Source organism: Lutzomyia longipalpis, chromosome 3, assembly GCF_024334085.1.
Source record: "Lutzomyia longipalpis isolate SR_M1_2022 chromosome 3, ASM2433408v1".
Lineage (NCBI taxonomy): Eukaryota > Metazoa > Arthropoda > Insecta > Diptera > Psychodidae > Lutzomyia > Lutzomyia longipalpis.
In genome coordinates, this window is record NC_074709.1 from 11,500,079 (window position 1) to 11,527,288 (window position 27,210).

The 27,210-nt window shown below is 37.3% G+C and overlaps 1 protein-coding gene across 2 annotated transcripts in view; it reads right to left on the reverse strand.

Moving 5' to 3' along the window:
• The window catches only part of LOC129792093 (uncharacterized), a 103,436-nt gene that overhangs the window by 3,853 nt on the left and 72,373 nt on the right, over positions 1 to 27,210 (reverse strand). Inside the window, exons 5-10 of one of the 2 annotated variants that reach the window (XM_055830838.1) lie at positions 14,752 to 14,824; positions 11,254 to 11,421; positions 10,506 to 10,704; positions 3,162 to 3,415; positions 2,931 to 3,018; positions 90 to 347 (exon numbers count right to left, since the gene is read on the reverse strand). In XM_055830838.1, the coding sequence (XP_055686813.1) occupies positions 90 to 347; positions 2,931 to 3,018; positions 3,162 to 3,415; positions 10,506 to 10,704; positions 11,254 to 11,421; positions 14,752 to 14,824 (1,040 nt within the window). Of the gene's footprint in view, positions 1 to 89; positions 348 to 2,930; positions 3,031 to 3,161; positions 3,416 to 10,505; positions 10,705 to 11,253; positions 11,422 to 14,751; positions 14,825 to 27,210 lie in introns of both variants that reach the window. The other variant, XM_055830837.1, reaches the window with a different exon arrangement.

Below are 27,210 nucleotides of genomic sequence, written 5' to 3' on the forward strand. Positions count from 1 at the left end.
ATAGAGAGTGGTAGGATGGTGGTGTGGTGCGTGTGATGGTGGCGTCTGATTGTCACAGTCAGGCATGTAGCGTGAGTGTCTATAAATACCTATGCCACTCTCGAAGCTGCGTGCGTGCCACATCATCTGCTGCTGGTGGGCAGACATGAGATGCGGATGCGGGTGCATCTGATGAAGCTGGTGGAGGGACTGCAGAGAGGCTGGGTGCTGAAGGTGTGCCAATGACATCCGTTTTGGTGTCTCCTTTTCGTGCACACTGTGTCCATTGTGATGCTTCGCTGGTGGTGCCTTCGATGTCTTCACAAAGTTCGGTACACGAGCACGTAGGCCACAGTAGTACGGATCGTCTGATGTGGTGTGAAAGTAAAAAGAAAAAAAGAAAAATAAAGAATCCTTAAACTTTTAATAAATTCCTTTTATTCTTTTTTGCTTCATAGGGATCATTGTAAAAGATAAATTTCTTAATAAATTATATTGTGAAATCTCTTTGCTGATTTATTTTTCGCAAAGTATAGTTACACCATCGCGATCGTTATGATTGTGACTTTTTATCCATCAGCAAGTTGGTAAAAATCATGTGAATTGCATTTGATTAAAATCAATTTGTACTTCAAACGGTAATGGCCAATGCCATTTGAAATAAATTCAACATGAAAGATTTATCCTATCAATTAAATAAAATGATCATTGAATTTCTCTTTTTCTTCTTTTGCGTTCAATGAAGAAATACAACGCAGGTGAGCACCATTTGCTCTCACTGCATAAGCTCTAATGTGGTGCAAATAAAATTTGTTATAACACAAAAAAAATTCTTTTTTACAATTTCTCAATTCCACCCATTCCTAACATTTGCAATTTATTCTTATTAAATTAATTCAAATAAAATTTTAAAATTCATTTGATGCTGGCTGAATTTCTGATCTTGCGCATATTTTACTTTTCTTTCCGGGGTTTAACTATTCACTGGGAAGTCCATTTAATTAATTCCATCTTCATCAAACCAAATGCAATCCGCGTGTATTCCGTAAACCAACATCACAGCACATGAAGCTTTATTTCTATGTGCTGGATTTTGCAATATTATGGGAGCTCTGTTGCACGTTTGCTGAAAATGGCAACAACACCAGAAGGTTGTTTTGAAAAAAAAAAAATGAGAGTGAAAGTAAAAAAAATGCAGCACAGTCTGCGTGCAAGAAAATTAATCCAGAATGCGTTGGAAGCACGAAATGTGCTAGACTAAGTCGTGGTGAGGCTGGTTTCTGTTTCAAATGAAAACTGGGTCTATTAATTTCCATAAACACCGCGCGCGCGTTATTAAATACTCGACAAAATGTTAATATTTTGCGGTTGTTGCAAAAGTTGCTACATCGCCTGTATACTGGAAGAGCTTTACGCAGGCTTTAAACCTAATCCTACAAAGGATTTATGTGCGTACTTTTTGTATTAAAAAATAACTCTGAAAATATTTTTTAATGAAAATTTAAAGAAAAATTGAATCTTTCGTTAATAATACAATTAATTTCACACAAAACTAATTTTTGAAATAAAAGATTGGTCAATTGATCAACAATAAACATAAAGAAAATCCAGTAAAATCCACCAATAAAACAAATCATTGGAGAAAAATCTCTTTGCAATTAAAAAAAATGTATCAAAAATTGCGCAAAGAGAGTTAAACACGAATATTTGGGGATAAATCGTGAGGCACGTGAAGGAGTTGGCATGAGAGAAAAAAAGCTGATCATCCAAAAATAGCCAATGAATCTCCCTTTCCGTTATAGAAATTTCTTCGTCTGTTTTTTTCTTTAGTTTCCTCTGTGACTGAGACGCAAAAATAGTGAATAATTCGTCTATTGTTGAGAAATTCCATTGATGGTGGTGAGTCGCATTCACACGCCACAATATTGCCAAAAAAACAGACTTCGCTCAAGAACGCGGTCGTGAGGTGAAAAATGATGTCGTCATGATTATTTCGCGATCGGCTGATGGAGTCGCCATGGAATTCATCTCTCACACAATTTCAATGACGAAATTTATTTTACGCGAGATAACTCATCATCGGGACACACCGCAAGCATTTATGATGATGATGTTGAAAAAAAAAGAGAATTAATGAAAACATCAACTATTTGAGCATTTGAACGGAAATGAAATCATATTGTGGGAGAAGTTGCGGAGATGAAAAAGTTTCATCGTTTGAATTTTTGGGTGGGTTCGCGTAATAGTTCACCAAAGAACCCCATTTATGGAAATCTTATGCATTGTAGATCTTTTTTTTTATAGTGGTAGCTAATGGAGGGACTCCACACCTGAGTGCCCACATTTTCACCTTGATGAATCCCTCTGGCCACGCCGTCAATCAATTGTTGTGCCGGCACACAGCAGCATTGTCCGCAAGAAATTCGCGCATAAGAAATTCCTTTGCAAATGTTTCTACATCACGGTATAGACCGTCCTAGTTTTTCTCTCTCCACCATCCAACATCTTGTGCTTAATATTTTTTCTTGCACTCTATTCTATGTAGGTAGGTACGTCCAGCAGTGAGTGGCTGTTTATTTATGCAAATATGTGCCACGCGATTATTTTGTAAATATTGCAGTTGTCCCCATAATTGCTAATTGGTGATTTGCAATATCTCATTAAAATTGTACATATCGATCAAACAAGTTTATTCTTTTATAGCCTCGCGCGAATGGCAAAAGGCGTTAGGAAAATTATTTTAGAGAATAAAATCACTTTTAGATTTGCCACAGGAAGGTGCAGGTGATGAAGAAATTGGTATAAGTGTTGCTCTTGATGGACAAGAGGTGAAAAATTTCGAGGATTGTAATTTTTCTCTCGCACATATTACTTTGTTAAAAATCTTCTGATTATTTTAAAAACTTTAAATTTTAGGGATAAATAATGTAAAATATTAATTAAAAACTCACCATATTTCTTATTGTCCTTCCCCTTGTCCGACTTCCCTCTCGCGAATGATTTTACTCTGGTATCGTCTTCGATATCGTCGTAATCAGGCTGATAATGGAACTTTATAAATAAAATTTGCGACACGCAGAGAGGATGTGTGGTGAAAGCGAAATGTTAGAAGCGGTATAATGATGAATCATGCAAACTGAATAATATCAAAAAATGTTCTTGTATTACGGAAGTTGTCTTACCTTAGGTATATCGTGCGGATACATATTGTCTCTCGGTGGCAATTTAGGGGGTTTTTCACTTCGTCGCGACGCCAATTGCTGCGTCTGCAGGAGAAGTTGTTCCCGTGTTGCTGCCACATGACCACCAGCCCCGCTGGCACCAAAGCCCGAACTGCTGGAACTCCCACCAGAACCCCCATTTCCGGCCACACTGTAGGGATCCTCATCTGGTATGGGGATTCGAGGGCGATTCTTTATATCTAGGGGACGTTGCACTGGAAAGATGAGAAGAAAATGTCAAGAAAATAAATTTAAAAAAAAATTTGATCATTTTATTAATGATGCAAATCACACGGCGGTTGATAAATGATTGGACTTTTGTAAAATGCAGACACCAACAGACAGGACTTTAATTATTTTTTTCTTTTGCAAAAAAAAGCAAAAGTTTGTCGCGGGAATTTGTCTGCGAATTTCTCCCACCTGATTGTGGTACAAAAGAAGATTCACACGAGCCACACTAAAAATGCCATTTATCCTCATTTTTTTTTGGAAACAAGAAGATCAAGTCGCTTGGAGACAAAATATGACCCAATCTTTGTAGAGACACTGAGAACCCCACAGCAAGAAGTCGCCATTTGAAAGCACCAAGAAAAGGAGAAGCTGGTATGCCACCACCACCACTTGGCAACTCTTTATAGTGTGTGACATAATCGGCGGTCAAAGTGCAATTTATCACACAATTTAGCACGTCCATGATAGAAGTCTTCTATATGTAGCTCTGGAAGGAGAACCATATCCGGGTCCTCATTGGCATAATAAAAGAGACAAAGATAAACAGCTTTGGTGTCTCCATAAGAGATTCAACTGGTTTTCACACATCTTCACTGAAAGCGTGCGACAATCTTCGCGAACTTCTTCTATTCTTTACACTCCCCCGCAGAATTATTTGTTCCTTTCAAAGAACTCTTTTTTTGCTGCTCAAATCCTAAAAAAGATTCTAGGAATTTTCAAAAGGTGTTCAAATAAATCTCAAACATACTGTGTAATGTGAACCAAGAAGAAGCTTTAGCATTAATGATAAGAAGCTCAGATGTATCCTTCAGCACAACGCTGTGAAAAGCAGCAATACTGGAAGTTCTATCGGGTTTCCCATAGATCAGGCGTTTAAATTCTTTTTGCCAAGTTTTTATGAGAATGTGGGCGAAGCTCAAGGAAACTCCAACGACACGCGAGCTTCTCTTTTTTTGACTAATTGGATGAATTGCGGCAATTTGATTGTGATTGGCGAAACGTGAAGAGGCGCATCAATTTCATCGTGAAGATTCATAAATTTGACGATGCTTTATGGGAGTGACATTTGAATTTTATTAGAAAGAAAAAAATTAATTTGGCAAGATCAACTGGTGGGACAGGAATTCCTCTCAAAAATTGAGAGAATGAGAATTAAATAAAAAAAGTCCGCCACCCACTCAATAGCCAAAAAATATTGCTTTTTTAGAGGCAAATTCATTGGCATAGTGATGCGATATTCGTCACAAACGTGCGGCCCAAAAGGTCAAACTCCCATAATTAGAATTCCCATCAAACCTCCTCTCTATATAGCACTAACATAACACGTGTTAAATGCATCCAATTTATGTAGAATAGTTTATTTAATTGGTATAGAGGTTGATGGTACATGAGGTGATTTTCCTTCGTCACAAGATTTTTCACGGCTTCTCTGCACTTGTCGTCTATTCTCTCTCTCATGTTCAAACACACTCTACTACGATTTTGCATCCAAATTCTAATATTCCCACATTCGGCCATCCTACACTAATCATCCGTCCTCGGATGATCCCATCACAGTCCAGTTCCGTCGCCAAGTCTTCATCTTTGTAGCTCAATCCGTCTTTGCATCACTTCGTCTTGATTTTGCTGTTGACCTCCCGATAGTCGAAATACAACACTCTTGGACCACTACTATGCTCTGGCATCTCCTTCAAGATATCTTCACAAACATTCAGCTCAACAATCTGAATCCATCTGGTCACATCAGCAACAATCTCTAATTTTCCATGATCCTTCACAGTTTCCCTGGCGTCCGTCTTCTCATTGATCTTCACATCATCAGATTGATCATCGTTCATCTTTTCATCCTGCTCCTCGTTAATCACATCCTCCTCTGATAACTTCACATGGCTTATAATCTCTTGGTTTTCCTTTTCAAACTTCTCATCAACCTCCTCAAATGCTTCCACAAGAGATTCATCTCCAATTTCCACAAGTTGCTCATCATTTTCTTCACAATCATCATTTTCACCAACTTCTTCTAAGGCTTCATCATCATCAGATTCTCCATCTTCACGTTTCTCTTGAATTTCCACAACGATCTCATCTACTACTTCACATACCTCATCGTCTGATTCCTCTTCATCATCATCGTCTACCTCAGAACTCTCGTCTTCATCTTCATCGTCGGATTCATCTTCCTCGGATTCATCATCTTCTTCGTCAGAATCATCATACTCTTCTTCTTCATCGTCACTAGGCACTGCACAACTTTCCTCGCGTTTAAACTCCTCCACAAGTCCTTTCCTCAATGCTCTCCAGTTGGTCAGGCCTCTCGTGCAACTCAAAAACATCCTCGCCGTACTCTTCATTAACTTCCGGCAATACACAAATTTCTGGATCTCGTCCCATCGCTGCTTCTTTGCCAAATTCTCGAACTTCTGCAGCCACTCACCGAAATTCTCATGACGTTCACCCGTGAAGGTTCCCAATTTCTTCTCAATATCACTAAATTCCCTCATCTCTCGTCTCAGCGTCTCAAAGATCCTGAGCTGGTGAAATTCTTCCTTCAGCGTCTCGGCGTCTATCGTCTCAGCGTCTAATTCCTCCAGAAGAATTTCCGTCGTGCGCTCATTCACTCTTCACACATCACAGCACCTCAATCTACCTATCAGAGCCTCTATCCCGGTTGAGCCCCCAAAATTGTAGAATAGTTTATTTAATTGGTATAGAGGTTGATGGTACATGAGGTGATTTTCCTTCGTCACAAGATTTTTCACGGCTTCTCTGCACTTGTCGTCTATTCTCTCTCTCATGTTCAAACACACTCTACTACGATTTTGCATCCAAATTCTAATATTCCCACATTTATACCAAATGATGGAACTTCTTTTTTTACCATTTTGCTGCTATTGTCCTCGGACTTTTGAGCTCATCAAAATGGGTGAAATGGAAACAAATTAATCTTCCTATTTGCCCGCTAAAGTACACGGCGGAATTTTTTTTCAACACTCTCTCTCTAAAGAAGGAGATAAGAATGTAAATAGACTTGCCGACAAGTCTTGTGAAATTGAAACTCTCTGTGAGTATATCTCATGAAGGTGAAGGTGAAGAAATGCCTCGGGGAGAGTGAGAGAGATGTGAAAAGAATATCCCCCAAAATGGGCATGAATGAGAGTGAAAAGACTTGTTGATTGTTGATGAATGATGAAAAGACCATCAATCCGTTAACATTTGAAAGTTAACAAGACTTTTATGCATTGAAAATTTTCACATATATCTACTTTATGCGGTACCTTACAACCTACAATATGCAAGAAAATTACAGAGAAAAGATAAAAATAGTAATGCTGCAATGAAATATTTTCTTGAAGGGAAAATCGTTCTTGAACCTAAAATAAATTATTAAAATGAATAAGATTTTCTTTCTTTTATCATGATTAAGATAAGGAATTTATTACATATCTTATGGGTATTTTTTACATATTAAAATTCTCATAAAAACAAGACATTAGCGTTAACATAAAAAATTTATGATAGCGAATATTTATAAATTATTCATTTTAAATGTCAATCTATTCCAAAGAAGGCATATAAATATTCTTTACGAGACATTTTAACTAAATGAAAATTAAATAAAATTATTTTCTTATTAAATTAATCTCTGTCATCTTTATGGAAATTGTTGGGTGATATTTCTGTTAAGGACTTTTCTTTACAAATTCAAACAAAATAAACATTAAAGAAAGAAAGTAAGAGAAAAAAAGAACTTATGAGAAGTTTATAGCGTGGGAATTCTCTTGAGAAGTAGAAAGTAAAATTAAAATGCGCGAACATTCTCCGTGTGGGCCTGTAAATTTTCCTAAGCACGTTCTTGTGATGTGTTTCTATTGTAAATATTAAATGAAAGAGATTAGATGATGCCTCTGTGAGGTGAGAAGTGGAAAAATATGGATTCAATAACAGCCTAAATCACTTTTCGCGCCTCTTCCGGGACAACATCATGCACACGTTGCGCGGCCCTTTCTTTCTCACCCCACTACTCCCTCACATCAGATTCACGTTGATCTTCCCGACTAATACAAAGTATATAAACTTGTGCAGAAGTGAGCGGAAGTTGCCAGCAGCTTGAAGGCACATATAAGTGTATAAGATACCAAATCTGCACGAGGAGTACCCCTGTTGTGAATTTCCCGCGCGATAGGACATGTGTGATGTGAAGGGACGCCCGAAGGGAGCTGTGAATTTCACGGAAGACACGATGATGACAAGTGAAACTATGAAAACATGAGAATTCCATTTTATATAAAAACTCCTCAAGCCCACACCGCCAATGGAGTGATTGTCAAAGAGAAAATTGCGGTCTAATATTCACAGAATGTCTTATAAACAATTTAATATTCTGCACATAGCAATAAAAAGAAATTTTGAATGCATTTTCTGCATAAATTCAAATTTTCTGTGTGAGAAAAGAAATAAGAAAAAAATCGAAAAGGCTTTATGTGGAGAAATGACAAATATTTTTCGTGTGAGAAAAAAGTCTTCAAGAAAATTTATAAGAGTGACGAATTGATCACAATTTTAATCCTAAATGCCCCTAAAATCAGCCATTGTTTCATAATTCTTTAAAGCATAATTATGCATTAGAATTAAATGCAATAGCTTAGCATAAATCTGTCCTCAACTGAGAAATAGAAAAAGTCAAATCATTCTCGCTTTCACGGAGAATTTTTCAATAGAAAATTGCATGGAATTAATATTTTTTCCCACGAAAGACTGCAATTTCCCAACGTACATAAGACATTTGCATTGAAATCTGGGTGGAGTTCTTCTTTGGGAGAATTTTTGTGGCTTTGCACGACAGCATGGAGCAATTGGATTGCATTATTATAATTTTTGAGGGAAAATCGTCTTTTAAGGCGATCCCCACGAGGCTAAAAACAGATTTAATAAAAAACAAAGAGTTACAAAAGAGATTTTAGCAAAGTAATTATTTTAAATTTGCACAGAGAACTGTAATGAAGAAGTGGAAAAAGGTGAAGCTTGAGGTCTCCTTCTGCAATATTAATTACAGAGACGGAGGAGGTCATAAGATCACTGAAGATTTACCCAAATAACTATTTAACAAATCATCTCATCGGTAATCCAGGTAATAAATCATCCGCGCAGAACGTCCCAGGATGAAAGTAAAAGTGAAAGTTCCCGAAGAGACTTTCCCAGAAATTTTTGCTGGGAAGTCCACACCGGAATGTCGCGCATGGTAAATTGAAAATGCAAGTGAATGTCAGGGAGTGCACGCTTCCAGGGTTTATATTTTCCTTTTTTGTGTTTTTTGTCTTATACTGCGAAAAGGGGAAAAGTTAGCCACCCGAATCGATGGCAATTGAATCCCAAATGAAGCCCATAAAAGCCACATTAAGTTCCTATCGCCCTCCTTCATCATCATCATCTCATCTCCAGCGGCGGGTAGTTGCTCTTCGCGAACACCCAATCGATATTCTTCCCATTGTTCCTCACATACGCGACTTGAGGCACTGTCACGATTACTCAGGGAGCTCACTCGAAGGGGTAATCATACAGAAAAAGGGAAGATTCGTCGGCAATCTTATTCTTTTGAACAATTTTCAGGGAATTTTTCTCTAACTTGTCTCTAACTCCCTATTCTAATCCTTTTTGTGCAATTTATTATTATATTTTTGATATTATAATGAAAATTCTTTCTCTAGCTATAGTTAAACATTTCTTCTGGCAATGATGATCCTTCTTTGGGGAGCCTCTTGAGAAAATTGTGTGAGAGAAACACGAGTCTTCCGCGGGCATACGTGAAATAGAAGAAATTCCAGACACGTTCACAAGAAGAAAAAAAACATACGATGAAGAAAAAGACCAACAAGAGACACTCAATGAAGTCATTAATCAATTACAATTGATCGCTTTGCATGTGATGGATTTACTCCAACTTTTCCTTAATCCCAAATTAAGTACAAACAGTGAGAAATTCCTCGAGATTCCCTTCTCTAAATTAGAAATTGTCGTGAATCAATAAAAGTTTCATCACACGAAAACACGTGTGGTGTGAATTGTTGGAGCTGTACTGTGCTTTGCTGCTGAGAGATAAAGCTCGCAGACGTTTACGTGCGCAGGAAATATAACACATAAATAGAAACACTGAGGAAGAGATCACCGGAGATCGCGAGCTGTTAAAATTCATGCTCGTGATCTTGAATTTGTAGTGTTGGATGAGGTGATGAAAAAAAAAGAAGAAAAATACAAATAGAAGGGAATCGTAAAAGAGACCATATAGTAATTATTGTCACCTTCGCGCGAGCGACATAAGCACATGCATTTTCCCAGCATTTTTGCCCACACATTTTGCCTCAATGGCGAGCTTTTTGGAGGTATTTTGACGATTGAGGAATTCCTGGGTGAAAGGAGATACCGCAGTCCCCTCCTTTTGCACATACATCGTGGGTTTTTCTCACACCAGTGGAAAGGGAATAAATGTTATTAATAGACGGCACCCGTCAAAATTCTCAAAGATCATCATTAGTTGATGTTACACTGGGTCGTGCTTCATAAATTGAAAACACCAACATATTTGCCATTCACAATTTTTCGTCTAATTGGTAGGTTAATTTTTTTATGCTCTTTCAAAGCTACTTTTACTTTCTGCGCGCACATGATCATCTTCAAAACAAATCTACGAGATCTAATACAAGAGAGGAGTCAACTCTTGCACATCTACAGGTTGTAATTTGGATTCTCTTAATGACTAATTAATGAAAATTATAATTTAATTTTTTTTATCAAAAGATTAATGTTGGCATTTTTATGACCACAATTGTATTTGAGAAGAGATCAGACAAAATATTCTAAACTTTTGCAAAGGATAATTCGTGGATTTTATGGAAAATTCATTTTTTTTTTCATATGAAAATGCGAAAAGAGGAGTGATCTGGACACGCTATACGAGCAATCCTGATCATTGGTGTCTCCATAAATGCGACAAGAAAAAAATAAGAAGAAGATAAATAGCAAATTTATGGTCAACGATTGTGACTAAACAGCAATGGTCAGAAGGAAATTCTTCCTTACCTGGTGGCAGTTTGCTCTTTAGCATATCCATGGCGACCACATTGACTATTAACACCCAGATCGGACAGTCCAGGATGTCGTTCTCCGACTTCACAAAAGCCACCGCCGAGAGGCACTGCGTCTCCAGTCGTCGGCGATCCGGATAGGCGCGACGCAGCTCACGATTCACATTTGACTGAAACTTCTTCATGTCGAACAACTAGTGATGGCACAGGGGGAAAAAGAAAATGAATTGTTTCATTATTTTCCACAAGAGATGCACATGGAGAAACCCATAGAGATTCGCAATAGATTTAAATGCTCTTTATAAATAGATGGGCATTGTCCACCATTTAAGAAAAAAAAGCTTTTGCTCTGCCTCTTGTGTGACTCTTGGACGACGATCGTTCTTTTTTTTCCGTCGTACTCTCCTCTGCCCCCCATTTGGCAACACAAATGATCTCACACAGCTTCACGTGCAAGAAGGGACAATAGAGGCGATCTATTTGATTCTCCTTTCAAAGCTTTGCGTTTTTACTGTGAAAGATCACCTCAAGATCGTCCCCGATATATGAATCGGATTGGTGATTGCAAAGTGATCGAGATCGTGTGCTCGTGAACCATATTATGTACATAAACATTCTTGTACATGATGTGATTTACAGAAGCATTGGTAAGTTCGCGCATTGACTTAACAAATGAGCAAAAGACATTTTTTTCTTAAACAGTCAATATAGTTCTTTAAGAAAATCTATAAGGAAAAACTTACCTTGACAATTTTTTCACTTTCAAGCGCTTGATTTGGCAGTTTGAGGATATCAGCACCGATCGCCGTCTCATCATTTGGTCCACTCGCTGTACTTTTTATGTAGACATTACCCTTTGAGTACCGACGTATGAGAATATTTCCTGCATCGTCCATTTTTATTTTGACTCCCTGAAACGGAAGGAAAGTTTTATTTCATTGTAAACAACGCGAGCATTTTTTGCAATACAGAGATGGTGACGGTGAGAAGCTGTGTGGCATCCGATCGCAGACCTTTTCCGAAAGATCAATTGACGGCCTTGAGTTGATTTTCTCTCAATTTTATATAACTCGACTATATATGTATGTATGTATCAATAAAGTGGGAGCCATAAATTTATCGAGCGAAAATAGCACAATGATCTTCATCAATTTTTTTTGAAACCAAAGAATTCTTCTAAAAAGACTTAAAATATATATCTTTGGATCATCCCAGAAATCTTGACGATCTTTACGGAAAGATGATGTTATTAATTTATGCTAATATAAAATGATTGGCTGAAGGGGGAGAAAAAAAGTTTGATGGGATCTTAGTGAAGATCTTCCATGCTAATTCAGTCTCAAATGGTAGTTAAATGAAAACTATTATGCGGTAATTGGTGGTGAAAAAAAGATCTTTAATGTGACCCTGATCGTCTTCTAATAAGTTTTAATCACTTAGGAAGTTTATTGTCCAACGCTTAAGACTTTTTTTCTGTGATCTTGACGCCTTTTTTTGCCATCCACAATCATCTTGCGAGATCCTTCCTCAAGTCAGGCTAATTGGTACTTCGCGATGGTCTGACTGAAGTTTTAATAGTTTTTTTCTTAAATAAAAAAAAATGTATTTCGATGTCATTTCCCATCGATTGATCTTTTTTCCCCCCACTGCATGACATTCACATGGCTCGCTGGGTGAAGAAAAAGAGTCTTGCTCAATGCAACGCATCAGTAGTGCCACTGAAAAAGTGTTTCGTCACACATGTTGGGTAAGAAAAGCTTCTTCGATGGAGCTTCTCGCGCGCTTGCCCCAAGATCGTCAATGAGATGATCTCTTTTAAATATCAAGGCTCCCGCGCACACAGGTAGTGACTCCTTATACTTCTCAACAAATTCTTCATCACCCATGATTGTGTAGCAGCAAAATAAAGTACTTTGTTGCTCTCCAATCACAATGGGACGTCGCACCAATGAAGAGATCGTGTTTTAATTAGTTGCGGATGCAAATCATGAGCTTTTTGTGGGGAAATGTCGTTCTCAATTTTTACCTATATAAGATGCAAAAAGCTTACCCAAGGTTTTCTCTGTTTCTCTCTCTCTCTCTATTTCTTTCTTCAGCAGCATCAACTTCCACCCCGCATGCACACGATTCGAGATTGTGCCATCCCATTGTATAATCTAGCACGCATTTAAATTGAGAGAAGATTCTTCTCATTCGCGATATCTTTGGGATGTCTGTACGTACATATTGTGAAAACAATAAAATACGCACTTGGCAATCAACATCCGGTATTTAATTCTCCAATTCCTCCTGTCTGTGACCATCTCCCCGCGACATTATTGTGACACATGCACTATTTATTCCTTAAAACACGAGCCACACATTTAACTCCCATCCATGCCAATTGATTAGGGGCAAGCTCGATGAATTTATCACGATCTGTGGCAGGGTATTCATGGGGTGTCTCGCGGCAGGAACTTCTCAATAAACTCCCGAACATAAGAAGTTCTATTCACCACGATCTACCACACGGTGTGTGTGTGCCTTCTTGAATTAATATCTCTCAGCGATCGATGATTTTTCCCATGATCATCTTACTGCTGAGCAGTGAAAGATATATATCGGAAAGGTTAGAAAGGAGATATGGAACAAATATTTTCTTTTATCGTTAAATGACAGTGGGGTCCACCACCCCCCCATTGAGCTCCTTAATGCTCTACAAAATCTTAATCAATTTTCCAAGTTAAAAATATGTTTCTTTTATGACAATTAATTCATCAGCAGGTGAATTGAGAAAATTTTGGGCAAGGTGAGTAAAAAATAGAAATGATGCCATTCGAATGTATCAAATATCACACGAAAAAAAAACAAATTTCATGGACACATTGAAGATGTCATAAATTGAGATATTTATGGGAGTTTGAAGCGAAAGGGAGATCCACAAAATGAAGAGTATTGCCATTACAATAAAATGTTGATTGATGATGTTAATTTTCATTGAAGAAGGGAACTTCTTGTGCCATCATCAGCACCACCAATTGATTCTTCACAACCGCATGGCATGGGAATGTGATTTTTCAATTGAATTGCAATTCATATTGCGCGCGACGATTGCAAAGAAGTTTCGGAGTGATTTGTAATCTCATCAAACAGTTCTTTTTCACCTTCTCCTCCCACCAAAAAGCTCCCATGTTGGAAGGTGAAGTGTGAGCAAATTGCACGAAGAGTGCTTTCAACTTATGTTACACGTTAATATGGATTTTATGTTCCGATGCGAGGTATCCGCGCGCGCACCATCAATTGAGGAGAAGAATGGACAAATTAACTTGGAAGTTCGTCAAACTATGTGATTTTCCCTATCATGATGACCTTTTCCCGATAATGTGAACAATAGAGGTTGTAATTTATTGTTGTGCGAGGTAAAGAAAAAAAAACAATCTTTGGACACTTGAGGGGGTTCTCACATGGAAGATGGTGTGATGTTTTTACCTTCTTTGGGTGGGAGGTTTTGTTTTCATTGCTCTCGCGTGGAAATTCAGTGGGGAAGAGTAGCACCGAGATTATGTTTTTCTTTGCAATTAAAATGAGAAGAAGAAAAAAACGCAGCATGGGGCATTGGAGATCAATAAGAGTGATAGTGATCATTTTATGAATGATAAATTACATAAAATATTTGGACGATTTTATCGTTTAGAGACGGTAATCACCATGAGATCGTGATTGTGTGGTGGTCAAGATCAAACCTTCACGATTGCCTATAGCATTTGTTGTGTTGTGTACATTTCTATGCAAGATTTTTGCTTCCACTTCCTCTCTCTTTTTTCCCAGCAGCACGAGGGACAAACCATTTACCATTAAGAAACCTTTGCAAACCCTTTTACTTTGAATTTTCTCATTTCTGAGATCATGAAAAAGATGAGAGAGACAGAGGTGAATTTATTCCTCTAGAGGATCAATCTTAAAACAATTAATAAATTCTTAGTTCTTAAAATATATAAAATTGTTAAAATCTTATGCGCTTTCAAAAAAAAGACAACTTTTATTCAAAGCAAAAGTATCAAAACGATGCAAGGTGGGAGATCAAAAAGAGCAAAGTTAGAGAGGAATTTCATCACCCATGTTGTGGGTGAGGACGTCTGGGTGAGTGATCGAAGCCCTGAGATGATCTTCTGCCACACTTTGAGGTCTCACAGCATTTGAAATCGTGAAATGTTTGACATTAAATGCGCACAGTATGAAAGGAAGAAATAAAAAAAACTTACCTGCCCTACATGACGCTTCACTTCGTCCGTCTTCTGATCCCGCATAGGATTGTCGAAGCCGCACAATCCAATTCTGCAAAAGGGCAAAAGAAGGTACATTATTGAAGATTTATTTATTGTTGGCAGGCTAGATTAATTTTGTATTTAAATTTATTCCAAAAGCACTCAAATTATCCCAAAATAAATTCATTCACGTGCAATGAGAGTCTTGTGCACTCGGCTCTTTCGCAATGCACAACACACACACTTCTAAGCAACCATTGAGGTATGTTGCGGATGGTTATAAAATAAATTAGTGTGGATTCTTTACCATGACAATTGTTATATGGGTTTTAATGTTTTCAAATGAATCAGAGGCGCGTACAAGAATTCCACAATCATCGACCCAAATATTTCAAGAATTGCCATCTCTCTTTCCATGAAAAATCGCTCCATTACCCTCCTCCTTGTACATTTTGTCTTAGACAATTTTTTTTCTTCTTGTGCATAATGCTGGATGTTTTGTCACTCTGCGGGAATTTGTGTTCTTTTTTTCTCCTCAACAACCAACTATTGTACGACAAATGCAATTGCACCACGCCACACGACCCACAAACTTTTCATCTGGCGGTGTATGGGCTCTAGAAAATTTAGACGCGATTGTGAATCACTTGGAATGCCGCAAGAGTTGGTGAAAAATGGTTCAACGTTGAGCCCCACCTGGAAAAGTCTTGTCGCGCGATCGCATCGCACCTCCAAGATTGCTCTCAGAAGTAAATGGCAAAGTCCCCCATTTGCAACACCCACAGATCATCTGTTAGGTATTAATTCGAGGGGGAATTAAAGTGCTAATAGAACTTATTTAAAAACTCATAGAGAAGGCAGGAAAATTCGCATCGATTGAATTTATATAAATATAAAAGAAAACTTTTAAATTATGTAGAAAAATATGACAAAATTGAATTAATAACAAACAAACAAATAACGAACATTTAAATAATAATAAAAGATGTCAGAAAAGTAATAGCTAGAGCAAGAAAATAAGCAGGAGGGGAGATTTCATGGTGTGAAAGATCAAATTTTCGCATGTTTCACTCGCTACAAATCTCAAGGTGAATTCACCTCCGCAAGAATGGTCCAATATCGCATAGAGCCGTCGATATCGTGTGTCGCTTTCAATTCAGTTCAAAATTCATTCGCTTTTCAAGAAGGGGGGCTCGCATTCTCCTGTGTCAATGATCATAAGTCACGATTTTATGCACATATGGACGACAACTGGGGGGCATTCTTTGTGCCGCCGTTTAGTCACTCTCCCATTGCGCAATGGATTTGTGATGTATATATGCCCACGATCTCAATTTCTTTCCCATATTGCACCGAAGAGACACACCAACGCCATACGATCAGATGTTCATGCGCGCGCGACTTGCTGAAAATATCAAGAATTCCGCATCATTTGGCAATATATTTTGGCATACAATTGCCCCAATGCTTGATGGCTGAATAGATGACAAGGAGGACGCACATTTTGCCGATGCGGATTGTTTAGAAAAAAAAGGCGCCAGACAATGGTGTTTGCGAGTGCGATTTTGGCTGTTTTCAATAACAAACGTTTTCTTCGTTTCTTTCTCACCTCACACGAAGGTCGCGATCTCTTCGCGCCAATTTATTGAGACACATATCGAAGGAATTAATATTGGCGGATGTAGGCAGTTTCTTTTTCAACCTATAGTTTGAGCAGATTCAAGTGAATTTTAATAAAGCGAAAAATGGGCGTTGAAGGCATTTCCGTGTATGTGCGAATTAGCTAAGAAGTTTCAATAAAATTCTATTCTCAATCAGAAAAAAGAAAAACATTTTAGCCATGTCCTCCATCACTTTATAGTTCATTGGATAAATAATTAAACTAATTGCGCAATTTTCTCAATAGATTTTTCATTTAGTGCAAATTTTTCTTCAGTTTGGAAATTCAATTGAAAATTGCTATGTAGCGCAAAAAGAGACGCGTGTGCAGTTTTCATTTTCTCAATCACGCCACATTGCTTGTAAGTTTTATTATAATTTCTGTATTTACCAACTGCTTGGTGGAGTGAGACACATTTTTCTCACAATTCAAATGGTGTGTGCAGCTTTAGTTTTTTTTTCACTTCGCATTACCACCATTATTGCCACTATATGTATGTATATAATGTGTAATGCTCTATGGGAATGAAAGAGAGAGTTTTGACGATTGGGGGAGATAATTGGTGTTCCAAGGGCTCCCACAATGGATGCCACACTCTTCAATGTTCAGTACTACATGGATTTGTCTTGTGACGAGATGGATGGCAAGGAGGAATTTTTTTTTTGGTTTTTAGAGATCAAACAATGAGGTAGATCGTTTCTTTTTCTCTTTATTTTTTTTTCATACAATGTCTCTCGCGTGTAATGAGTTGATTATTGCTCAAAAAGAGGTGCAATTTCGCAATATGCGCGCGCTTGTTTATAAAATAAGACACCTCCATGTTATTATTTCTAAAGCCAATTCTGCCTTCGAACAATTTTTCTTTGCGCTTTGGAATTCTCGCGAGGTTTTCAATTGGAAAACTCCAATGTACGCGCGCACACAAATATATAGTTCACGAGATATTTTTCTATATAGCAAGGTGATGAAATTTTTTTACACAGGCAAGTGATCTCTTTTTTTTCCGCGCACTGCCCAATTGAAATATTTTCCTCGCACCTGAAATAATAAGAGATTTGTTGAATTTAATTTTAAGCACACGCGCGCTCAAATTGAAATACCACCGCCGTGAGTTATTTATGTTCAATTGGTATTTTGCAAATGAAACCTATTAATTTAATAGGATCTCGCGCGCCCCGTACCTTTCAGTCGGCCTCCTGTAAGACGAATTAGGCTTCCGATAGATATATTTTGCTCAGAGAAAAAAAACAATTCTGGCAATCTCGTGAATTTGGCGCGATCTCTTTGAAATTTTTCTTGGGAAGAAAGATGGGTGCACAAAAATGGATAATTTACGTGTGCTGTGAGGTATAAATTGCGCCATTTGTGAAAAGGATATAATTGATGGTTGATGCAGATCGTGAGTACAACATAATCGATATATTTTTTTTCTTTCACGCAAAGAACGGAAATTGTATAGGGAATTATCGCATCAGTCAAATGTGACTTCTTAAAGCTATTACAGCGTCATGCTTCATTACTTCATTTGGGCCTCCATAATTTGGGTGATCTTCATTTACGATCTCATGAAATTTCAATGAAGATCTTTCATTATTTTCTTTTACATTTAAATATTATGCTGAAGATTTTGTCAGAACAGGCGGAAGATCACAGAAGATCACAAAAGATCGCAAAAGATCGCAAATTAATCTTAAAGATGGATAGCTAATTTATAAAAGAAATGCTAAATACATTCAATGGGGATTTTTTCAGGCCCACAATTGAAATGCAGAAAAAAGCTGTCTCTCTCATGATCATCTCTTTTCATTGATACAATGAAGCATGGAGGTGGTATGATGATCGAGATCTTGACCCATTTCCCTCCTCGTGCTTATTACAATGAGAAAAAAAAAGAAAAACCAACTTTATAATATTCTCTAATGCGTGAATAAATTATAGAGTAGCTACGATGAAGTCAGGGAGTTCAATGATGATTAATAGAGCCAAAAACTTTGATTGATTGATCGATCTCAAAAAAAAAGCTCATAGGGAAGAATTTATTATTGATTTGCAGAGTTACTCAATGGCATTACATAGACAATGATTGAGATGAAAATTAGCGAAAATTATTGAGCAATATGATATTGCGTGAAATTTCGTGTGTGATCTCTTCAGGTGATCACTGAATGATCTTCACACCGTCCAATGCTTCTCTTTTTGTTTGCCCAGAGGCATCTCTTCTTAAAGAATATTCCTCGAAAACTCTTATCCATACGTTCTCTGTCTCATACATAGTATTTGATGAATTTAAAGCGAGTGGTGAGCATGCAATGTTCATTAAATAGCAGAAGAATTTTTCGTTTATATAGAGTGTTGGGATCACGTCAGTCGATGGCGATCTTTAATAACTTGGGGCGCGAAAATAAATAATAATGACGAAGTTGGGGAGAGCGCGGTGAGTGGTTGACGGGCACAAGTTCACATGGAGAGGTTTTCTAGAAAAGTGAGAATTCCAGCATGGGTGCCAACGTGGTCACACGAGGTGATCACTTGAGAAGAAATTGGCATTACTCGCCCCTTGTGGTGTGTCCTCACCATCCTCGTGTGGATGCTTTTCTGTCTCAACAGTCTTAATCAACACAATCGAGACTAAATCTCGCCTCTCTCTCGAGAAAACTTCATCCCAGACAACTTTGCATACATTAAACATGATGCGCCCCACAACACTGTGCAATATCGTGACGGAATCTTTTCGAGAGCGCGCGTTATTCCCATGGAGTAAGGAAAATAATTTTAATTTTCTCCATCAAGGATTTGCAGGCAGGGGATGATGTATGCATGATCTCCCAATTTATTTCCTGAGCGTCTAAGAAATTTAAAATTTAACTTCTTCACCAATCTTATGGACTTTTTTTGCTGTCTCATGAGGATCTTCTAATGCCTTCTAAAAAATCCTTATTGTGTGAATCACACAGCAATAATTTCACCATACGCCATCTCGTCTGGAGCATCTTCTGCTCCACTCCCAGAAAATGCAAAGAAGAACTCTGGAAGTGATTTAGGTATGTGCCGTGGCTGAGAAAATAAATTCAAAGATCATTATCAAATGGCGAGACAAATATATAGAAGGACTTGAAAAAAAAGAAGATTTAAGTTCTTTGGAAATGTTTTACTTTTCAAATTGTTTAAATTTTTAACCTTTACCTTACACCTGTCTATAGGATATTAGATAAGAATATAAAAAAAACCTTTCTTAAACTTTGCGTAGCCCTGCGAAATAATGATCTTTTTTTGGGAAAAAACATACCCCTTCTCCCGTTTGAAATAGAGTCTTTGTAATTATAATTGTGGTCTCTCTGTTGGACCACTTGGCATGATCTGACACTCCCCATTGTTACTCAATATCCCTCAATGGTCGTGATCTCAATGAAATGCCTTTTTGTCTCCGTTTGCGCTTTTTTTCCTCTTCACCCAATTCATTGTATATTTATCATTGGCATCTAACCGATATTTCACTCTCGATGGCATTCTCTTTGGCTATTTATCATCGGTATAATTTTTGCTGTGCTAAAGAACATTTACTTAGGTAATTTATGTATACTTTTCTTATGATCCGTGATCAGTGAAATGCTCTGGGAGAAAAAGGGAAAATTGAGGTACAATAAATGGTCAACTTGTGGGTAAAATCGTGCCTTCATTTGAAGGATTTTAACTTCAATTCCAACATAAAGGTATAAACCAAAATGGACATTTTACCATTTCATTTTCACTTTCCTCCCGGCAAATGTTTTTTTTTATTTCTGAGAAAGAGATAGAGGGGTATTAATATACTTTATTGAGACACACAGCAATGGGGGGCAGAGGTGCAATTTTGAAGGCTTGACAAGTAAAAGTGTTGAGCAAATGTTTGCAATAAATTTGCAGGAGAATTTGTATGCGATGTGGGAAATTATCCCATACTGTGAGTCTCTCCAGAGTGTTTGTGCCGCAGACAAAGTGCATTTTTTTCACTTCTTCGCGATTTCTTTTATTTTATTTCTCACAAGAAATTGCCAGCATTTGCAGGTAAGAATGAGTGAGAAAGAAAGAATGAATTTGCAAGAAAATTCCCCAAGCAGGTGAAGAGATTTCAGTGCAATTTTCGGGTGGATTGAGTGAGGGTTTGAATGTGCTCTTCTCAGGGCAGGTAAATGTCCGCCACGTCCATTTAGTATCTTTCAAAAGGGGGTCCATTAATTCACATTCGTATGAGATAAGAATGTGATCACAAATCAAAGCTCTTTAGCTGGTGGTGCTTAATTGCTCCTCATTCCCTCTTAAAATCCTTGTTTATTTTTTTTGTTGCTTCTTATCCTTCTCCAGAGAACCCACCGTATCCAGAAGCTTGGGAGTGAAAATGAGAGAGAAGAAATCCCACCAGCACCATCTTGATCTTTTCTCATAAATAATGCAGAAATTTGAAGTCACCCATCACGATTTTTATTCTTTCTGCCCCTTTTTTGTACCCACACAACGGGTACACAGCGATTCGATATAGGGAGAAAATAATTAATTAAATTTTTATTTGCTCCTCCATGAGTCAGGAAATCTCTATTTGGTGATCTCAAGAACTTTTATTGGTGACCACGAACAACGTGAAATTCTCGCCTCGTTACTCCTTCCCCAAAAGGAATCTTTAGTATAGATTCTCTTTGAAAATATATTTATATATATTCTACAATTTGTACAATGTCTTGCTGATTTTAATTGGTGGGACAATAAAATTCCCTCTGATTGCTTTTTCGGGGGAATTTTTAGTACCTTGTGGTGGTAATATGAATCTCCCAGATATTGTTACAGAGATTTTGCTACACTCATGGAAAAAGTAATAGAGACACCAAAGAAAATGATTTTAAAAAAATCTAAAACTTTATTCTTTCTCTTAAGATTCATTTAAATTAAATAATTTATTTTAGCCACAGATAATTCCTTTAATATCAAAATGTCGATATATTTTTTCAGCATAGTGTTTGTGGTTTTGTGTCTTAAGGTATTTTGTCACCTGCTTCTCAGGTGTTCACTTTCGCGATTTGGCAAAAATCCTCGCACGTATTCTCAATTGCTTTTGGAATTGCTCTTATGAAAATTCCTCAATCACCGTGGATTTTTTGCCCCTATTTCGTGCTTTACAATATGACTTTGCAAAATGTGAAAGTGGATTAGCGGTTGACACTGATGTTGAGGAAAACCCAAAGAAATCGCACCATGAGTTACAGCCACAGACACTTGTGATGGAGATGGAGGAAAAAAGCGCTGCATGGAGAAAGACACGGCGAAAAGAACATAAATTGAGTTTTTCACCTGAATTTGAATGGTGGAACGGTTGTTTTTTGTAAATGAAATTTTCTTTTTGCTCTTTTCGAGTGAAATCCCTCAAAGAGGGAACACTAATATGGGTAATCAATTACCGTAAAACATCTAATTAATGGTTACGTGTTAATTATGGGCAATGTGTACGAGATGTATTTCACATTGAAGACTTTCTTGCACTATCTGCAGACTTTCAAAGATCTTCATCCATTAACTGCTTGTGAATTATTTTCTTTGACACAAAGGGTGATCTTGTTCCCCCAAAGAAATGATCAGTGATCTTTATTAATCATTGCAAGGGAAAGAATTCAAGGTAGCAGATTTATTTAATAAATTCAATATACCAAATCTCCAATAGTTTGAAGGAAATGAACGCCAAATGATTTTGAATGATGAGCCACATGATCGACAGGTGGGTGTGATTGCTGGTAATTTGGCAACACAAACATCCAACCACCTTCAAGTACAAGAATTTATTGTCCTATTGTTTTGTGTGCCGATGGTGCCAGCAACGGTTTTTTTTTAGGCCTACAAACCTTTTGTCTTTAGCGACAGAATTATTGGATTTGTTTGGGTTCTTGATCGTTGGCCTCGCGTGTTCACGCTTTGCCGCACTTTCCGACACCCACGCATTTATAAAACGGCAAATTCTGACCACGTTGGATACCTACATATGTATGTTTTATTTGGATTCACGATCACTTTTGAGGATGATTTATTTTGACATCAGCCCACCCCGAAGGAAAGATAAAAGTGCCAAATATCCCACTAAACTTGATGAGTTCAAGGATTGCAAATTGAAATGGATGATCGTGTGTTAAATCACGGGTGGAAGTTACATTACCAAAAAGGGTTTATTAATATAAATTTGTTCTTTTTTTTAAACAATTCAATTTAACACCATCAATCACGGATAATTTGGAAATAAATTTGGAAGATTAATGCTAAGAATCTTGAACTGTCCAACGATGGGTTTCTTTCCATGAATACCGCTTAACCCATCACCTGGACAATTTGTTAAAAACAATAAAAATCTCTTTATGGAAAGTATACGTTATGGATTAATTTATGATGACCAAAAACACTTGATTTTTGCTTCTTTAATAAGAAAGAAAAAATCCCATTAACCAATACATTTAACCAGAACGCCATAAAGTTGACAAACAAACCCAACCTGTCGTTGCATCGTATCCATTGGAAACAATTATATTGGCTTGGCAAGAAAAATGAAGGGAAGAAGCCCGCGCTGGAAAGAATCTGTGGCATCACAGGGACACTGGGTAATTTATTCAAGGTCGTTCCTTTTGCACAAGAAAATCCCTATAGCCTTCAATTGACAAAGAGACATTTAGCGCTCTTCCTCCCACCGCGTCTCCGCAAAAAACAAGCAGACGTTCCAATTATCGGAAATTTTAATCGCTATTCCTTAAATCGCCCACTCAACTATAAAAACGAACAAACGCAATTCAGGTGGTTTTCACAATCCAACCGTGTTTTCCGCACAACAAAGCAATATTTACTACAGTCAAACTCCCTTTTGCAAGTAGAATCAGTTCGCATCTCCAGACATCTGACCATCTTTTGTTGGGAATTTTTACCACCGCAATTGTATTTCCTACGCGCTCGTTCTGAACCTTTTCTCTCTGTGTGCCACACAACACAAAATCCATTCCAAGTGCAATAATCATAAATAGAAAAGGGATCTTGGGGACATTCTGCGCGCTTTGGCGATTGCCATCGTCTTGTGACCCGAACCTTTTCAGGTGAAACCTCACTGAGAGAGTGGAAATGAATGCGAAAATTAGCATGAGAACGACAACAAGTGCATCAACAAATACGCAACCCTCAGACCTCATCGAAGTGTCTCGCTGCTCGACCATTTGCAAAGATAATGCCACTGGCAATCCTCACCTTTATGTGGGTAAGCACACGGTAGCAGGATAGTTTGTCATTTTGGCATTACAACAGAATAACTAAGAGAGGGAGGGAGTGAGGGGTACAAAAAGTTCTTGGCTGTACTGTGTGCCGTTAAAAATTTAAATTTTCCAAGAAGAAAATAAAATCTTCCTTCAGCTGAGAACTTTTCAACCCCAATCTATTACTCGACGTACATGTGGAATTCAATAGAAAGTGTGTGCATCAGAGCACCAAATCCGGATCAATTGACTAAAGAAGAAACCAAATGGTATATATACAAGAAATTCATCTTGTGTGTTTATTGCAAAGATTCTCTGGTCTCAAAGAGAAAATTCAATACCACTCCTCCAGACGAATTGATTTCAAATAAATAGCAATTTGTTTATTTGGATACCATTTGTGGATATTAAATCGCTTTTACTATCGTCTCCATTTATTTGTATTTTGCACCTCTTCCTCAAATACGCGGCCTTTTTCAGCATTCAGCCTTAGGCTATATAAGCTTTATTTATTCTATTCTGCCAGATGTGTGTGGATAGAGCATATCGGGGGTATATGAAGAAAGGGTCTCTCATTGACTTCTTCGGCACCGAAAAGAAGTGTTGGAAAGGAACGACAATGTGTGGTGTACTATAAAGCTACAATGTGTCATATTTATTTAGTTAGTTCAACTAACAATTTATAAGTGGTAAACATTTGCAGAGTTATTGTTGGGAGGTGTTAATTATTTTAATTACAGCCACAATAATTTCATTTGAATTATTCCCATTGTCAATCTGATACATTGAATGGATAAATACACGTGACGCTTCAAAAAGTATATACATCGTACTACATAGCACATCTCTGGTCAGCAAGATTCACCAGCCGATTGAATTGCAAAAGACACCATCAACGGCTCATAAAATTTTATTGATAAGCCTCCGAGGCATTGGTAAAAGGTTGGAGAAGGAGTCAACCTTGTACAATAATTTGTTCTATCGCCTTGTTCTATAGCTCCGATTAAAATTCCTACCAATTTTCTCCTTTTTTGCGCTATTACTGTACATATATAAAATGCTAATGAAGGCGAGGAAAGCTCTGTGTAAATACCATTGAGATTGTAAGCAAATGAGGTGCTAAAGGCATTAAAATTTTTTGATATCTAATTCACATTATGTAGGAAGTGACTGATGAACTTTAAAACATGACACCGGGAAGCCACTCTTCTGGTCCAATTGAGCTGTCCACGCAACGTGTTGAGATCATTGGCGCCAAAATTAAACATTTCATATCACCTGACGCAAAAAAGGCTTCAACCGTCACCATTAGCAAAACCTGTTGCTGTGCGAAATCATTAGAAAATCCACCCAAAAGACTCCTCAAACTCTATTAGCTATGCACAAAAATTTTTCCACACACAAAAAATAAAAATAAATAAACACCATTCGCAAGGTGTAGCATTAATTTGAGAATACTGTCTCATAAATAAGACTAAAGGAAACAACAACGCCAGAAAAAGAGTCAGAAAAATCTTCCACGAAGCTCCGCGGAGTAAAAGAGCAAAAACCTTACTCAATATACTTTTTTTTTTGCCATTTTGTGACTCATATGCAGTTCGGGGCGATCTTCATTAAATTTCGAAAGTGAACTTGATTTCAATTGATATACCTGAACAGGAGAAACTTGCAATTATTGATTCACAGCACAGAGGTCTTGTTCATCATCAATCATCCATGTGCAGGCGGGTTTTGAATTTCTTCAACGTGCCACAGAGATTGATCATAAATGACCAATTGCTGGATTTTTCGTTTTGAAATTTTTCATTGATATGTAATTCTCATACAAAAAGAGCAATGTTTAAGGCACAGGTAGAGAAGAGATTTAAGCCGGTTTAATTTATTTTGCAAGCACTTTTCTTTCTTTCAACGAATTATTTTAAATATTACTTAATCCCTGAATTAATCCATAAAGCTTTTCTTTTCTATAAAACTGATTAATTTGAGTTTAAATTAAATTAAATTAAAAGAGTAATTTCTCTTACACAAAAATCCCTCTTTTAACAAATTAAAACTCCATTTAAATCTCGATTAAAACCTCGGAATCTATACCATCTATAACATCTGAAAGTGACTGGATGAGCTAAACAAAAAAAAACAGAAGAAGTTGCACTCGTTAGCATTGGTGGAAATGGTTCATCCTTGCAGATGTACATGGATGCTGGATTTCTTGGAAATCATTTCATGCCATTACTCGCCAAATTCTCATGTGTGTGCGTTTACTTTTTTGTTTGGATGCACCTTGAACTTCTCTCGCATTGGAATTCCGTGTGGTGAGTCGCAAGAACTTCAAGTGATCACCTCCAGATCAATAAATGTTAATACACAAGGAATCAAAATAAAAAAAAGGAACAAAAAACCATCCAACATGAGAACTTGTTTACCATGAATTTCAGCGACACTTCTTTGTGTGTTTTTGGGCAACATTTGTGGACCACGGAGGGATTTTTGCTGTAGCAGCGAGCTTTGACAATTTTTTTTTCACGCAGACGTACCATCTATTTTAGCATCTAATTTAAAAATAAACGATTAATTTTGAATGCGGCTTCCGAGGCAAAAAAATGAATTTTTGCGGATCTTTTGAAGATAGCGATAGATCACCTAATGAAGGTGATTATTGGGAGATATGGATGCGAGATTAGAAGATTAACACCTAAGTCGTTTAAATGTAGCTTCGATAGAGTGAATTCTAGTTTAAAAGGAAAAAAAAAACGCGCGCGCCTCTCGCAAAGTTGGAAGTCTTATACAAAGAGGGGCGCGAGAGTTACTCAATCCCGGCAATTTTTGCTTAAAGACCCAAATAACAATGCAATATATAGTGGAGTTTGAGACAAGAATGTTGCAAAAGAAGCGGATGAAATCTTTGACAATGTAATATTTGCTTCCACATTATTTCATACATATAACAGGGCATGACAAGGACACGAATTTATAAAGCTCGATCCAATCATTTCGCCGCACCACGTAATTGTTATATTTTCCAGAATATATCTCGTATACCACCATATGTATGTGGATTGAATGGTAATTATAATGCAATATAGGAGGGCAATTGTTGCTCTGGTGCGTGATTGAAGTAGGGCGTTGTCGCTTTTAATTTTTGCCACACATATCAACCATAAAGGTAGGTATGTTATATATGAAAAATTCAAGAAAGTGACTGTGAGATTCTGTTATGGGCACACATGGGAGAGAAGGTGAATTGGAAATCATATATAAGAAACCAATTGCTATTAAAATCTACATATAAGAACTAGACGACCTTGTCGCGTGCACATTTTAATGAACACATAACGAAATCTTAAAATAAATTAATTTTCCAGTTTCCAGCGTTCAAAGAAATCCGCTCTGGGGGAATGATATTAGTGATAGAAAAAAAAACCTCTTAATATATTACAGACTGTCTTATAAGAAAATCACGATTACAACGACAAAAGAAAGATTTTTTCTTATTAGTTGGTGTTCCACTTCGTGGCCAACACCAAGTATTGTAATCGTCGGAAAAACCGACCA